The 17,896-nt window shown below is 38.3% G+C and overlaps 1 protein-coding gene and 1 long non-coding RNA gene across 4 annotated transcripts in view; one reads left to right on the top strand and one right to left on the bottom strand.

Moving 5' to 3' along the window:
• Nucleotides 1-17,896, top strand: part of LOC306814498 — a 102,161-nt gene that overhangs the window by 19,284 nt on the left and 64,981 nt on the right. The window lies entirely within an intron of this gene.
• ANKRD55 (ankyrin repeat domain 55) overlaps nt 7,676-17,896 on the bottom strand; it is a 46,089-nt gene continuing 35,868 nt past the window's right edge. For all 3 annotated transcript variants that reach the window (XM_079330606.1, XM_079330604.1, XM_079330605.1), the window contains 2 exons: nt 13,275-13,376; nt 7,676-8,376 (listed from right to left, as the gene is read on the bottom strand). In XM_079330606.1, the coding sequence (XP_079186732.1) occupies nt 8,105-8,376; nt 13,275-13,376 (374 nt within the window). In that variant the 3' untranslated portion in view covers nt 7,676-8,104. The remainder of the gene's footprint in view (nt 8,377-13,274; nt 13,377-17,896) is intronic.

The following is a 17,896-nucleotide window of genomic DNA, read 5'->3' as shown; positions in this document are numbered from 1 at the left end:
CTTGAAGCAATTCATACCTGTTAGTTTGAACTGTCCCAGTTGTTGTGTTTAGCCCAAAATTTGCATTAATTATGGAGCTAGAATATTAAACAAGGGAGTTAGCTAATGTGGATTTTATTTTCATATAATTTGGCTGGCACAGTAACACAAGAAAATTTTCAGATCAGCCTGTTGCCTAAAGCAGAGTGTGTCAGTAAGAACTGAACTTATCCTATAGTTTTCCAGTGGCCTCTGTGGTTGGAATTGATGATTTAGGTTCACCTCACAGAAGTCAGTTGCAAGCACTGGCCTTTTTAATCTTAAAGACACTTTAAAGAACGAATAAACTTGTGATTTAGATTTTACTGGGAGAATTTTCCACTTGGTACAAATGGAGAACATGACAACCTCATCACGTGCCCTTTTTGCTTCAATATAGTGAACTTGTAAATACAGCTGTGCATTCTCAAGTGGTGTTCATCTTTTTTTTTGGGTGAAAATGGTGCACTGAGGTGCTTACCAAAGGTTGCTGCCCAACAGAGGTCGTGCTGACGACAAGTACCATGTTCGGTGTCCTTTCATAGGTGGTACTACAAGGCAGCAGCATTTAGATTTGGATCAGTTAGGGAATGTGAAACAAAACCATACATTGTGATGATGATAAGTGTTGTGTTATATTATGGGTTCAGTTATAGTTCACAAAACCTGTCAGCTGGAACATACTCTTTATGGATTAGCTTGTTGAAACTCTTTTCTGCAGAAAAGAGTCCCTCTCTGTTGGGAGGGCAGAGTGGTCCTGTGCCTCCAAAACCTCTGCCTATTCTATTCCATCATCTAAGGAGATTATGGAGGTGAGAGGACAAGGAGGACCAAAGAGACCAAAAAGCTAGTCTCAGAGCTGGCAGCTCTGTGCCTTTCCTAGCCCAGAGAGTAATCACACAAATTAATTGCCAAGATAAGGTTCTGCTTAATTTTTCTGAAGATTCAGGCTGTTTCAAGTCCTTTCCCACTGCTCTGAAGTTGTCATTCTGGGCTGAGATTCCCAGTGTTCTGAGTGAACTGTCCATAGCCATGAGTAATATCGCTTTCCAGTCTGCTAGTGACACCACTGTGACTACTATGTATTCCCCAGTGAAAGCCTTGCAGCTGAACTGGCCAAGGTGGCTTTTGGTGAAGAATAAGCATAGGCCAGTGGCCAGGCTCTGCTGTCAGACTCTGACTCTCTGTACTGTACCCTGAGAAAAATTATTTATCACCTTTACATTTCAGCCCTTAAATTTCTTCCTGCATTCCTTCATCTGATTGTCATAAATACAGAACACTCCAAACAAGTTCCTGTAAGGAGGGAATGTATAAACCACATTTTGGATGTTTAACACCTGAGCACTGAAGTTGGTCCCTGCTGGCCACAGTTCTAAGAAGTCACTATTGGAAATTTAGTGTCTAATCTTTCTGCCTTCATCTCTTCATATGTGACACTGGGCTAATACTGTCTACTAACCTGGGAAGTTTGCAGTGATGGAATGATTACTTTTTTGTTAAGTGCTACATTTCATTAGAACATATAAATATATCCTCCAGTTGGCTACAACATGTCTATGGATTTTAGTAACCAGTTGCTATCATCACATGAAAGATAAAACCTTTGTGAAAGCAGACTGTCTTCCTGTCTGCCACCTTACCAGAAAACACCAGAAGCATGCAGAAAACGGTACTTGCCTTTTTTATTTGCATAAAGAATGTATTCTGATTCCTCCCAGTTTTACAGTCTTCTTTTTACCTTTGTCTGACATGTGGTGATCTTACATTTACAAAAATAACATTGAAAACTAGTGTTGATAGGTCTGACAAATAAAATTTCATTTTATTTGTGAAAAAGAATTTGGAAAAGTATTTCTTTCTGTTGTGTGTAACAATTGCCTCAGTTAAGAAGGTGGTGTCTGAATTAAGAACTACTCCAGTAAAGGAGTAATATTGCTGAAAGCCTGACACATTGATTTTTGCATTTCTGAAACTAAGTAGTATGAGGTCTGCATCAGGAACAGTATAGGAGGGACTTTAGCTGTGCTTTTAACTTGCTTATGAATGCAGCATTTGATTAACTGTACCTTAGGTATATGCAGTAGTGAAAACAATAAAATCCTGATGTAAATTTATCTGGCAAAAAATCTCACAACAGAACAGAAGGCAATAGAAACACAGCAAGGGCACAAATTGTTCTTCTTGGCCTATGTCCCTGAGAACTCGTTACATGGAAATTACCATGTGTATGAATTTTAATGAACCCTCTTTTGGATGTGATTTTGTGTTTCATGAAGAAACCTAAGCAGTGCCAAATCAGAGGCAATTTTCCCAAGACCTATCTTGAAATCTACCAAAAAGTATAGGGTGGCAAATTTATTTACAGGAAAATTGGTCTTTTCAAAATATTTAGTTGAAAGAGAAAAACTACAGAGGCAATAACAACCTTCAAGTGGTTTCTGTCTAATTTCTAGGACATTATGGCAAATGGCTCAAATCAACAATGGGAGGAAAATCTTTTCAATATCACAACGTAGTGAACTGTGGAAAAAACAGTAGATACTGCAACAGGAGAGGTCATAGCACAAAAAATATTTTTAGAATTTCAAGTATTAGAATTTTCAGAAGCATCCAACTCCTTTCTGATAGACTCCCTACACAGGATGTCTCTTTGGATCAATGGCTGGAGAGTGAAAGAATCTTTAAGAAACTCCAGACCTCTAGATCTGAAAAACTTACATCTCTTGGGTGTTAGGATTGGGCAGAAGAGGTGGCAGAGCCTCTCTCTGGGTTCATAGAATTATTTAACAGTTTGGTTTATCTGATATTATTTGGTTCTTGCTAATAAATCTCTGCTTACTTCTAAGAGTCTACAACAAGAATCAATTAAAAAATACTACAAGATTTGTGAATTTTAGAAACCAAAAGTGTAGTATTTACATCTCTATTGTATAACCAGTATTTCTGGTCAGACTTTATATTTTTTCCTTCCTCAGAAGATATTTACTCTCAACTTCTTATGTGAAAGATAAAATTAAGTACAGCCTACTATTCATGCACTGTAGGGAAGTCTCCGTTCACAGCCTTCAGTGTGCATGCAAAGCTGTTTTCAGCTTGGTTGACAAGCTGAAAGTATAGCTGAAGTTTGTGGCACTGTGTGTGAGAAGGGGATCTGCTTCTCCTGACCCTTCTCCTCAGCTCTACTCTTACCAACTAATCTTCCTGATGTAATCTCAATAGGAAAGGCTATGACTGTGGAGTCTTTTCTAGTGGTGATGATGACTACTGAGACACACTGGGACAGTTGGACCAAATCTTTTCTTAGTGCATTAGTGTGTTCAGACAGTTTCAGTCTACTCCTGTGTGATAAAAAGAACTCTGACACATTCTTCTTCCATACACTGAGCACAGAAACCTGTGCAGAGATGCAGGAGGGCACGTGTGTGTAGAGTCAGATAATACTCTTAAGGCAGGTATGAACATACTCCTGACTCTGCAGGTTCCTCTAGTGTTTGCAGAGCCACAGAAGGTCACACCATGATGCCAAGTACCCCAAAGCATCACAAACAGTGAGATGGAAATGGAAACTTAAGTACAGAAGGCTGTACAATGTAAGTGAGCAGAGATGCTGGAACAGATGACCCATGGTGCTTCTTTCCAACATGTCAATTCAGTGATTCTGTGATTGTGTGACCTTACTAAGCTCAGTAGCAGCTGCATCAGGCAGGCCCTTGTCAGTGTTGGCTGTCTGTGAGGAAAAGTTGGACTTTAGGATCCTGACTGGCATGTGGTTAATTTTTTGTCCCTGTGTCAACTACTTTACATCAAGTACTCCTCTGTGCCCTTGGACTGAGGTGACTCTGAGGCTGGACACTGGACAAACTGGTCTAAATTGCCTCCATTATAATGGTGAGCTTTTGCACAAATAGAGCCAGCACAGAAAAATCTCAGAATATAAGGAATTTCCTATAATTCTTTGAATCCTCAGAAAACTCTATGAAAATAATTTTTAAAAAATTTCCACCTTTAAAGTACAAAGGTAAATAATGTATACTTGCACTATTTCTCCTAAATCATTATGAAGATGCTGATGCAGAGGAAGAGGTGTGATGAGCCATGATGACAGTATGATCACATGAGGTCTTAAAGCCCTCTTATAATTGTCCCTTTGGGACACTTGTGTCCCAAAGTGGTAGCTATGATGCTTCTAGTGTTTTGCAGTGGAAAAATATATGGATTGTGCAGAGAATTCTTTGGTGATGGTAGCAGAATACAGTCTATTAAGTGGTGAGGGGACAGAGACCTCCAACTTTGGCAGTGGTAGAGGTATTTAAAAGGCTTTATTAGGACTGAATTTTAGAGGATATAGTTTCCTTTGTAGGTATTTATACAAGAAAATTAGCCTGCTCATCAGATATTTTGCTCAGCAATAGAACAGCCTTTGAAAGATCATCATAGTGTTGGGCGATCCTTTGTTTTACATGTGAATGTTTTTCCCTGTTTTAAATAATGGGCTAGGGCTAATTACCTGCACAGTTTACTGGAAGGGTGAACCAGTTCATTCAGTATCAATGTATAAGCAAATTGTCCACTGGAATAAAGACTGCTCTTAAAAGCATTTTGTAATTATATTAATAAGAATGGTAAAAGGAATGTAGAGCCTATGCCAGTGAAGAGATACATTTTGTTTTGTTCGGAAAACATATCCTTTGTATGTATTTTCTTAGCTCCCTGTGCCAAGATGAATTCTCTAGACACCTGAATACTTCACACTCTATGAATAAATACTCAACTAGTGTCAGAGAAAAATGTGTCAGGATTATTTAATCACTAGACAGAGAGGAAAAAAAATCTCTGTCGTGACCTACCGACCAGACATTTCTTGGCAACTGCTAATCAACAGTGTTAGCCTTTTATTGTCTCTCCTGCCATTATCTTCCAGGAAAGGTCTAAGCAAAAGGTCACAGTAGCTTAAGTAGGTATTGGTTCATTTGTTATCTTTCATGCAGTATGCTGCAGTCAACAGTCTGCTCTCCATTGAAGGTGAAATACTTCACCTTAATTTGTTCCTTTACTGTAGAATTTGGCAACCAAACTCAAAAGATAAGAATACTTTCTGGTGGGAACTTTTTTGACAATTATTTTTAATATTTTCTATGTGCATTAATTTTTGAAAGATCTATATTTGGTAAATCACAAACTACTTCCTTATTGGCAATCTACAGAAGAAACACATTAGAAAAGTGACCTGGACCTTAACTCAGATTACCAGTTCCTGTGACTGTCTCTGTTCAGGTAAGAACTGTATTTGATGCTTACCTTTAAACAGGCAATTGGATTTGCATTCCTTTCTTGAAAAAGTCTTTCTTGGGTTGCAGACTCCCAGAAAAAAAACCATTAATTCCTAGAATAAGATGAGGAAAAAAGGGATCAATTATAGGAAAAATTCACCTAGCACTTGTCTTCTGTCACACAAATATGTTGTGTAGACAGTGGTAATGTGTGTAGTAACAAATGACTGTACTTGAAATTCTACATTTTTTAAAGGAATTCAATTTGAAAGACTGTGTTATCTTCCATCACAAATTTTTCATTATTCAGCTTTGTTCATGCTGCCTTCATAAAGTGCTGCTGAACAGGAAAACCAGAAATCTGATTGCTTCCTTTCTGGGAATGGAAGTGTCTAGCCTAAAGCATGGGGGAATTTCTCTCCCTTTCTCTCTTGCTGTAATACTGGAAACATTTGAAATTTGTTCAAGCCTGTATGGGAAGCCAACACAGACTGCTTTATCTTTCTCTCCCCACAGAACAGCGGCTGGCAAACAAATAAATGCCACCACAGCTTTCATGGTTGCCATTAGGCAGCCCAGGGCTCCTGGACCCTGGACAGGCAGGATAATGCAAGAAATGAGAGAGATTCACCTCCTTTCTCAAATTCAGCAGTAGCAATGAGGATCTCCTTCTATTCAGGAAAAACTGGAGTTGTATCATGTGATCAGCCTCTTTGGAGGCATCCCAGCTAAAGCCACGGTTTCCATACCCACTGAAAAGGGCTAATATGGCAAAGGAGTTACAAATGTTTGACCTTGCTAGGATTTCCTTGTTGTGAAAACATTTGGTTTTCCCTCTCTTCCACAAGTTCCACAAGTACCCATTCCCAAGCAGTTTTTTTAACTAAAGATAATTAATCTCTGCCAGAATGGTTACTTTAGGCTTTCATTTTATGAAGACAAGCCTCATTCTTGTGATGGCCAGAGCTGTAGAAATTAGATTTCCCTTCTCTTCTGTGCAGTCTGCAGCAAAACCATTTTCTTTGTACCAAGTGGTAATGGCATAAAGTCTGCACTGAAGCATTAATATTTCTAGGAAATAACTTAAGAACCATTTGTCTATTGTATGAGACCACACAGACAGGTACAAAGTGGCGTTAAGTCAGGACTTGCAATAGGTGGAGTTTCAAGCAGAGAAGCTCAGGGGCTCTGTAGAGCAGTGAGAGCAGCTCAGCCAGCAAGATCAAGGAGCAAATACCAGTTTGCTATACTGCAGGAGAGATTATGGAATTTTCAGTGAGGCTGGCCTGAACAGGACTGGTCAGGTGCAAAGACAGAGCATGCCAGAACTGGTTTTTCCTCTAAAAGTGCATGTATCTGTCATCCACTGTTTTTCCCATCTAGCTTCACGGGGCAGGTTGTCTGTGAGGTCCAAGCACATGAGCTTTTTTAGTCTTAGGCTTTTCATCAAGAAGCTAGATGTTTCCATCATTTGTTGAATTTGAGCTTTATACCCTGGCATTTGGGTGAGATGTTTAAAAATAAAACATTCTTTTATTTGCGTGCAAAAGTTCCCTCTTCCCTGTGTTGCATCAGAACAGCTGTTGTTGTGCTCTGCTTTTTTCTTTCTGGGACTGTCTGTGACAGCCACCAGCCATCCTATTTAAAGTCGTTAGCGCAAGGAAATTGGAAACTGCAGCTACTGGAACACGATTATCTTCTTCTTCATGTCAAGTTTGTCTTTTACTGTAACACAGCAAAAGAAATGTTTGTACAGCAAAAAATACATTTATCTAGAGGTAAACAGAAGTGCCGTGTCCTTGTTGAATGAGCCGCTGATGTAGAGTTAATTTTGGACCTGCTTACTAGAAGTGGTGATACAGAAGGGTGACAAAAGGGGACAACCTCCCCCAGCCCACAGCCCCTTTATAATCAGAAGTGGAGAAGCCTCTAAAGCAATTGCAGCAAGATCTAGATAAGAACTCAGAAGCAAGCAGAGGCTGGCGTCTTTGTTAGTCTCTAGGAAAGGATAGTCTTGTGCAATGTTTAGTCAAAGGCTTTTACCACTTGTAAAAGTTCTTGGCTGAACAGCAGTCAAGTTAAATTTCCTCTAGTTCAGTGATCAAAGTGAAACAATGTCTAAAAACTCAGGACTCTGCAATCCTTGTTTTATGAAGTATACAATGGCATTTTTGTCATTAAGGAGTATGAAGAATTAAATAAGACATAAATCTGTCAGTGAACAGTGCATGCTAAAAGTCTTCTGTTCCACAGGAATTAAGTTTCATTGTACATTTTACCTTGTTGAATTCATAAAACCCACAAAAGTACCATCTAGAAAATGTGTGAAAAACAAAGAGACAGAAGATGTGAATTGCTAAAGCAGCCTTTGATTTAAACTTTATTTTCTTAACCTTAAAAAGATGTTTTTTTATGGCATACAGCATCAGAATCAGCACCTTTGCATTTAGAAACTACAGAGAAGCCCTGACAATTTTTTTCACTAGTTCCAACTTTTAAATCATGCAGAAAACCCTAATCTTTATTCCTTTTCTCCATGAAAAGCTTAAGAGCTCATTGCTGCAACGAAATCATGTTATGAGGGTTCCATCCACAAAATAAATTCATTGTACATTAAACGTTGATTTAATAATTTCACCTTAAATCAAAACTTTAATCCAAATGCATACATACACACACACAGTGCAGCTTTTGTGATGTGCTATCTTATCTTGGTTTCTGTTTTGCTCCAGTTCACAAGGGCATCATTAGTGCAAATTAATGAGATTTAATTGTACAGTTATCTTTAAATAACCGCTTAGACATATTTCAACTCATTTAGGCCAGTATACTGAGTTTTCAGCATCTGGTTTGGTGAGTGATTTCTCAAGCTCCTCTACAGGATTAGATTTCTTCTGGTTTGGGATAGCAGGCAGGACACAGCTTGGTTTTAGATTATCTCCTGATAGACCAGGCAAGAGAGAATAGAGGATATGACTCTGAGAATGTCCTGTTTTCAGACATCTGGAGTTTGGAGCTGGTGGGAGAATAACCGCACTGGTTCGTAGGGATTTAAGCTTCTTAGTATCCTGAGATGGTAGCTGAACTAGAGGAAACAGAAAAAAAAAAAAAAGAAAGTGCACAGAAAGTGAAAAGCATGGCATTTTTACAAATGATTTTGCAACTTTATTTGAACTGTTATCTCTTACTGTGTGTACTCAAGCCTGTATTTGAAAAATAGGATCAAAATATTAATTAAAAAATTGTATAACCCTAGCAAGGCTTATCTGCATCTGAAGAAAACAACTCCTGTGTTAAGTGATTTATGTTTGGTTTAGTGACCAATAAGTCTTGAAAAGTTAAAAGATTTATTTTTTATAAGCAGAGAACCTGTAGCTTGCCTGGAGGAGACTTATCTGTCTGGAGAAATTTTCACAATGTATTTTTTCATCAGAAACCATAGGTTAACTGTAACAGAAGTGTTCCAAAAATGCTTTATTGCTGAAAATAAATGCTGATCAAAATCTAAGGAAGATGAAATGGAAAAGTGTGGGATACGGTGTCTGGGTTTCTCTAGGCACAGTCAATCATAAAGACAGATCCACACATGCTCTGCTATTCACAGGCCACAAAAGTAGCCCATTACCCTGTAGCACACCAAGACACACACCAAAACACCTGGGAGGCACACCCATTATGTATCTCTATTGTTATCTTGTAAGAAACGGTGGATTTAGATCATCCTTAATTTCCACCTCACCAATGTAACACTGTTTGTACTTTAAAGCTAATATTGTTCTGTATCTTCTCTGAATTGAAATTCTCAGGCTCCCTCATTCAGACAAATTCCTAATTTCCCAATTTTTTAAAAGGAGGATTCAAAACCTTAATTGTAGACCTACTTTTCTGCACTGTCAATTTATTGTGGAGTGCATTAGCTTCTTTTCACTTTATCTCCATTTTATTCACATGCTCTTTGTATACAAACAATATATTTTTCTACAGTTTAAGCATATGAGGAGTTCTTTCTGGAGTTACAATATCTGTTTCAGCTACAGAATCTTATTGCAAATTTTGCATTAATTTTTTCTTGATTGTGTTCTCATTGCATTTGTAATTTCCTTTCATCTGCATATTTGTCACTAATTATCTGAGAGGCTATTAAAACTTTCCTCTGAACTAGATGGAAATTTTGTGTTTTGTTTAATTTGCCCCACTGAAAACAAATGTTACCTCTCTAATGTTTGCAGTGGACCCTCACTGCATATATTTGTCCATTCATATCTGTATCTATCTATTCTAACTATCCATTTTAACATGTTGCAAAAGAGGCTAAAGTTCTTGTCATAATCCCCTGTAGCATACACCTTACATTAATTTAATTATTGATTATTTATTTTTCAGGACCAGTACTTTTCCAAAGCTTATCTTATGATTTAGGGCAAAGTGAGATAGTTTTAGAAAGGATTTAGAAACTTGATAGATTCTTTTCTTTTTAAGCTAATTTAAATTACTAGTCAAGTTATGACTACCTGAGGAGACAGTATTTGCCATAATGGTCTGGCCTCTAGCAGTGTACTGTAATTCATGCATCATCATGCATATTTAAGATTCATTCATGTTCAGAAAGTCAGGAAATCACTTCTCCTTTTCATTAAAAAACCCCAAGCCATTAATAATTTTCTCTAGTTGGTGTTGAATTTTTGTGAATCTGAGAGGGTTGTACACTATAAACGGGCCCATGTTTTCTCGCACATGGTAGAATGCTTTCAGTTCACTGAAATTTTGGTGTGCAAACCAAATATTGAGAGGGTCACTTGTGTCCCTCTTTGGAACATAGTCATATGTTAATATATTCAAAATTCACATCCGTGTGAAAAATATCCATAAAGCTTTATGTTCTTTATGTATATCATTAAAAGCCTTAAGGGATGGATTTAAGTAGGCCAAAAGTTCTGTAGCTTAACTTCACCCCCATGACAGAGCAGCCATCACAAACCCATGCTTATTCAAATAATCCAAACATCAGTGCTTTCCAAATTGTCCCACATACTGTGGTCAGTTTAGGACATTTGATTCAGGATTTCAGGACTGGTACATGGATGGCTCTGAAACAATGCATAAAATGACTAGCATGTATTGAAACACATGATCCTGGACCCAGAGCTGGGATGTGTGAGAGGCAGAGCCCTTAAGGCCCCAGGAGCTACATACAGCAAAAGCACCATTGATAATTCACATGCAGAGGGTGAAGTTGGCCACCAAAGACCTAGCGATGCAGTAGGAGCTACTGGTTCAGGAAGCCTTTTCCACTCAGCAGACTCTGGAGTGGCTGCTATTACAAACTGCAGAGGCAAAAATAAGGCTGTCAGAAAGGCATTGCCCAAGGAGTATGGAGTCCAGCAGGAGAATGGGTCTTAGACTCCCCTCCTCTGCAAGCAGAGGACCACAGTGGTCTTGTGCAGAGATGTGGCTTCTTTGTGGAAGGCTTTGCTGTTAACTTGGGAAAGAAGAAACTTCAAGTTGTGATGAATAATGGCAAAAACAACCACAGATCTCCAGAAAATATTGTTAAATGACCTGCAGAAATAGATTTTAAATCTGTTTTTTAAATTTTTTGCTGTTGTTGTGGGTTCTTTTTCCAGCAAGTAATCATGTCACTTTTTTGTGCATCGGACATATTGTCTGCTCTGATGTCTCCAGAAACATCAGACCTTCTTAACTACATGAAGAAGTGAGAGCAGCAGAGTTATCTAGAAGTCCCGTATTTGTTTGAAAAATTATTCTGGCATTTTGTGAGGACTGTGTGACAGCCTGTATTTCAAGGGTTGTTGGAAGCACTGCATAATGAGATAGAAAGACTGTGGGGGATGAAGCAGCAGCATGCAGAATAGAAGATGCAGCCTGTGCTGAGGCTACTCAGGAAGGCACGTGAAGGATCTCTGGCCCTGGGGATATCTGAAGGGTGAGAATTTATGGTTTAAAGTCACTCAAGTACTGTTTCCAGGCTACTGTTTCATTCCCATTTTCCTCTTTCTAATGTATATTTTAAAATGTTTTTACTGAGATAATTTCTTCCTTCTTTTTTTTTTTTTTTTTTTTTAAATTGCCCTTCCTTTTTTGGGGTAGATACTTCTTCTTTCTGTTAGTTTCTGGGTAGTTTCAGTTCTCATTCTAGTTTTTGCTTATTTTATTGTTCCAGCTTCTTGGTATCTTTTTTTTTTTTTTTTTTCTTTTCCTTAGCATATTTTTAACACACATCTTGTGTATTAAAAATAGTAGAGAAACACAAATATTTATATTCAGTCTTCATTGCTGGAGCACTTTGCTGGATAAAGGCTATCTCCAAAAGGGTAATACTTTTAGGGCTGTATGGAGGATGAGTGAAATCTCATACTGGATGAAACTCTGAAACAGTTATTTAGAAAGCTTCAGGAGCAAATATGCAATTTGTGTTAACATGAAATACAGTCTATTTTGCAAATAATTTTGCTTTTCTGTTACTGGCTTGAACTAATGTTCAAGCAGTAATGGCATATGGATAAATGTGCTGTGTTAGTTAATGAAACCATGATTCTTAATTGTGACAATTGTATCGTATTTGTAAGGCACTTTTGGCATGAGACTAGAACTAAATTCTTGACCATATGAATGCAAGAACAACAATTATTATGACAGAATTTTTAAAAGATTTTGCTTATAGCTATGATTTAACTAGAAGACACAGAGAACATGAGTAGAAAGCTTAAAAATAGAACACTTGGACTTGGGGTTTTAAAAGCAATTAAAAGCAATTAAATTATTTTCTTCCTTCTGAGCAGACAGAGAATACCACCTCAGTAATTCAACCTTTTATTCTTCCTGTCTGATGTAGAAAACAGCAGCAGTGCAGGATTCTGTCTATATCTCCACACAATTTGATGGTCCCTGTAAGGCTGCCTCTGCCTCATTTCTAGTAATATTTTCACACTGCAGAATTGCTTCTGAACTTCAGATTATAAGCAGCAGGAAATCTTAAATTTAGGTCTGTATGCTTTGGGATGTGGCTGATCCACAGAATGACAATTAGCAAACTGTAAATCCTCATCCAGTATACAATGGAGATTTATGTGTTGTGGAACACAAGAACGTGGGTTAGGACACTGCTGGGAGTAGAGCTGGTGTCTGTGTGTGAAGAACACCCCAGTTGCTGCCTTGATCCTGCCTGGAACAAACACAGTCTTGACACTTTGCTGGGACTCTGGGAGTGGGGTGAAGCTCTCCTGCCCTTTGGGAACATTGCTTCCCCAAGCTGAATGTAACCAGCAATGTGCCCTTGCAGAAATACAGCCAACAGTGTCTGGGGTTGCATCAGGAAGAGCACTGCCAGCAGATTGTGAAGGGTGATTCTTCCCCTGTACTCAGCTTGGGTGAAGCACATCTGGAGTTCTGAGTCCAGTTCTGAGGCTGGCGGTACACGAGGGAGGGGAACATACTGAGGGAAGTCCAGTGGAGGGCAATAGAGATGACTAAAGGATTGGAGTGTCAGCCTCCAAGGGGAGGCTGAAAGAGCTGGGACTGTTCAGTCTCAAGAAGAGAAGGTAGCTCAAAGGATCTTGTCAATATGCATAAATGTTTGATTGTGGATAGTAATGAAGAAGGAGACAGACTCTTCTCAATGGAGTCCTGCAGAGGGAAAAGAATCAATGGCTACAAATAAGTAATAAGGAACTTTTTCCACTCAGTGTAGTTAAACACTGCAAGAGAAGGCCCAGATAAACTGTGCAGTCTCAATATCCATTCATAGAGATACTTAAAACAAAACTGGGTGTGATCTCAGGCAATGTGCTGTAGGCAACTTCTCTGTGGACAGGGGGGTGGACAGCCAGACTCCAAAGGTGTCTTCCTACATCTGCCGTTCTATGCTGCTGTGAAAAAGCAAACATGAAACCTCTCTCAAGCCCTCAGACACCAGGGAGGGGAGCATGCAATGTGATACTGTAACTGACACTTGTCTGTACTTACTTTTGTGGGCACTGTGGTTGGGTATTGGAGCTAGGCTGTTCTGTACAGGACTAACATTTTTCATTTTGTGTTGGCCTATGGACATCTGCTGAAAACTTCTACCTGTGAAAGAAAAAGAAAATTATTATGGGAATAATTATAACTAGTGTGGTGTGCTGTGAATTTCTGGCTTCCAGAAAAGAAAATAACTCTTACTTCGTATTTCTCAGAAATATGCAATAACAAAAAACCACTGGCTTAAAAAGAAGAAGCTGTTGCTTAGTTCACTTTACACTCATAACAAGGACTGATTGATATAGTATAACCTTCACATATACCCTTATCACTTCCTCTCATATAATATAGCAATAGGTCTTAAAATGGGCACAGTTTATTAGGTCTCAGCGAGAATATTTAGACTCTAAATCTGTAAAGTTACTCAAATAGGTGATTTGATTTCAGAATAGAAGCTTTAGTTTGCAAAATGCCCTGGTCGGGTCTCAGCCTTGTAAGTATTAAAACACAAACAGAGTTCAACTGCTGGTTGGAAAAGAACATTGAAGGCTATCAGCAGTAAAGATGAGCTTTGAGAGGATTCTTTTTTTGCAGATGAAAGCATATCACAACTGATTGGAGGTGATACTGATCCCTATTAGACTATGTTTATGGCAGTATCATTTTCACCAAGAAGAATATATGCTGGAAAAAGAAAGGTTAATTGGTTAATTCTGGCATGTCACTGGTTAAGATTAAAGTCAACTTAGTTTTAATACTATTAAAAAAGACAGTATGTTGTATGATGATTTCATCACATAAAGGACATGTCTAATACTAAAAAAAGTAGAAACTCAAGCACCAAGTCAATGTTTTCACCACATTATTTTCCTGAGCTGATCTTACTCTGTAATGCTTGAGTCCCTCAAATCATGTTTCTTGTTATCATCAAAACTGTGATCAGCTGTGTAATGAGTTGTCTTGGCAAGCAGCTGCTCATCCAGCACGGGTTTGCTCATTGAAGAGCAGGAATATGTTCTGTTAGCACACAGAGAGCAGGGGAGGCATGGGGTGCATGTAGCAGGACACCCTAAGCAGGAGGAAGAAATGGAATTATATTAATTGCCTTTGTGGCTTTGCCCTTGGTACTTGAAAATACCTATGTCTGGTTTGGCTTTGCAAGATAAAGCTGTAGAAAAATAGTTGTAGAGCAGTTTTCCAAAGGTGCACTGAAGTAGCTGTCATGACTGCTGTAAATATGTTGCTGACTGAACAGATTCTGTGTGGAAGGAGTTATAGTGGTGTTTGTCAGGCAAACCACCATGTCAGTGCAGCCTTCAACTCAGCATGGAGCAAGGTTCTGGTCCAAAAGCCACAACAGGTGATAGACATTGGGTCAGTCTACTAGACCCTGTGGTTAAGCTGATGTGTTTGAGCTACAGCACGAAGAGTCTTGTATGGGTGAGCTCTGCCTAATAGAAACAGACTTCAGTTTGCTTTTCCCATGCTTTTATCATCTCTAGTGTCTAGTTGGCAAATTTCTTCTATAGACCTTGCAACCACTTTGCACAAAGAACTAAATATAACAATTCCAATATAGCACAGAATCATTTGTTGCTCTCATTAGAGCAATTAAAGTTATATTGGTTTCTGTGATGCTTATGCTGAGAACTAATGGCTTATTGTGTATGTACCATTATGGCTTTGATGATGGGAGATTGTTGCTATCAAGAAATATATTCATTTCATTAATGGGGATATCTGTCAGCAAAACAACACTACAAAACATAATCATATTTGCAAGGATGATATGACTGCTTGGAAAAGAATCCTTGTTAGAAGTTTTGGCATCAAGTGGAAGTATTCTTCTACTTTTACTGTCTATCTCTTATTACATCTGGAAAAAAAAAATTTTCTTTCTTTGAGACATCATCTTTGCTGTCCCCAAGAGCATATTTATGATTGCAGTTATTTTTGAATAAATAAAATGAAGCTATTTCATTCTTACAAAATGCAGAACTGCATTTGAGTTTTTTTACAGGTTGTTTTTTAAAATCTTTCTTTGCATTTAGGAAGGTGAACCTCATAGTGGTGCCTTTTATGTAAAAGTTGTTAATGTTATGATGAATGTTTCAGACTAAATTGGTTCTTAAATTTGAGAAAGTGACAGCCACACTGACCAGCTTTGCTCTGCTTTCCTAGCCAAAAAATTCTTCCTGTTGAACTATACCATACTGCTTATACCATAATGAACTTAATAATAACCCATTTTTCACATTACCTATTCAAGCAAATAGAAGGTACTGGACTTCTGCAATAAAACCTGTAATAAAGTATCAACTAACATCTGGAAATTTAGTTACCCAAAAGAGGAGTGGGTGATGGGCATGTCAGAGCTGTCTTACACTTGAGACAGGTTCCTGGTTACCCATATCACTTGTGTTTTCTCTACTTCTACTATTTTTCCAATGTAGATGGCAGTACATTTTGCAAAAAGTGATGATTATAAAGCTCGTAAGTATAAAATGTTTCAGATTTTTGATGGCAGCTCAGTACTGTGGCTGGCAAACACCGGAAATTTTCAAAGTTTTTAGTATAGACTGTCTTTGCTCTTCTCAGTGGAGGGCACTAATTCTGAGAGAAACCAATGATGCCATTGATAGTAGTAACGTAATTACCTTGCTCAGTGCTACACACAGCAACCTCTCTCCTCTGTGTAAGTGTTAATGTTCAGCTGGTAAATTGACTCATTTTTCAATCCCAGGAGCACAGAAAATAGAACAAAAAGTCTCCAAAGGCTTTGGCACATGTATGTGCCAGCTGCCTTTGTAGCAAGTGAGAACAAAATTAGCTTTCACTTTGACAATAGACATGGTCATGCAAGACAATCAACACTGGGTGTCAACAGAGAAAATAATTTTCAAAGTGAGTTTCCTTAGATTAGTGATACCCAGAATCCTGGTCTAGGTATTAAGTGACTAGGAAATTACATGTAATCCCCCCCAGCCATGAATTGAGAAATGAAGTATTAACACTTCAGTATCTTCAAAAACTGGATGCTTTTTTTTCTCCCAGCTAAGTCTCCCGCAGAAAGAAAGATAAATCAATTTGAAAAAAAACCCCAAAACCAAACCAAACCAAACCAAACCAAACAACCCAACAAAATCCAAGAATAGATATTTTTCCTTAGAGAGAGGTTTTCCTGCACAGCATTATTGCTGGCTATAATTCTGGGCTGGAACCAGACTTTGCTTCTGATCCCTGTAAGTCCTACAGGCACAGCACACTGGAGACCTGGAAGCCCTGGAGCTCATACAGTAAATGCAGTTCTAATTCACAGAAAGTCAGGTGGCTTTAATTACAGAGGCCCAAAGATTTAAACCACATACACAGGCATGAAGAGGGATAAGCAGATCTTTTTATCATGAAGAAATGTGAGACAATATCTGTGTTGTGCAGTGAATTCCTGTCAGAATGGACTTCCCTTCCTCCTTTGAGGATTTTAATTTGCATGTTTCAGAGGAAGGTTCTTTTTGCCAGTCACGGGAATAATTTTATTGTTGGAAAATGTTGCTACAGGAAGTTAGTACAAAGAAAACTGGGCTAAAGAAAACTCAGGCTTTTTATTTTCTGAGCGAGATAATAAAATGTAAGAAATAAGACTACTTACTTTCCCTTTGGGCATGCAAAGATGGATCCCATTATAACAACTTGATTTTTATCATAGGATTTTCACAGAAATAGTTTTTCTAGGAATACCACCTATCCTTCTGCCAAGAGCAGATGAGGATTTAACCATTTTCTTAGGACTGTAGTTTGGACTGTACTACAATATTAAGAAAAATCTATAATAATATTTAAAATAACATGGTAGCTACGTCCACATCAAATGTATTAACAATCTATCAAATTTCAACAGAAACTTTACCCAGAAATAGTTGTCCTCCAGTTTGGCTTATCTAGTTTGAGGTCACTCCTGCTACTGCTGTCAAGTTCAGTGATCTCAAATACCTTAGCCTCACTGTACCATATTATAGTGAGGTTATAAAGTAGCCCTGCCAGGGCTATTTTACAACACATATGAGCTGAACCTTGCAGACTTCAGTGTGGAAGGAGCTGTGCAGAAACAATCACTGCTGGGCCTGTGGAGTCTGGGGCTCCTGTGGCTGAGTGGGTAGCTGAAGAGAGCACAGTAAAAAAGTAGTGACACCTATGGAGCAGTTCTATCAAGATTTCAGGAATGTGGCCTGATGTTCAGGAAGTGGCACTTTTTAAATAGTTCCTTTTTACACCAAAAGCTATTTCCAGCCTTTATTTGCGCAATATATGTATAATGGCCTATCATTCTGAAATTGCCTGTCTCTGGTTAATTTGTCAGACATGTGTGCAAATATTTGCTTTTTTAAGTTCACTTCACTTATATTTCAGTACAGTCTGCACTATCATGAAGCTAATTGGGGGCTTTTCTTAGGGTTTCTCACTCCTCTTTCCACTGAAGGATAATGGCTCATGTCTCTTGGGAGATGTATAGATTAATTTATTGTAAAATTTTTACTCCTTTAAATGGTATACTAGAAAGTTTGGGGTTTGCTACATTTTCAGTTAGGTATTGCAGTGATTGGAAGGCATGCTAGATGTGTTTAATTTTG

The sequence above is a fragment of the Erithacus rubecula genome (genome assembly GCF_903797595.1).
Source record: "Erithacus rubecula genome assembly, chromosome: Z".
Classification (NCBI taxonomy): Eukaryota; Metazoa; Chordata; class Aves; order Passeriformes; family Muscicapidae; genus Erithacus; species Erithacus rubecula.
The sequence above is the reverse complement of the archived record's forward strand: the minus strand, read 5'-3'. Positions and strand labels throughout refer to the sequence as shown.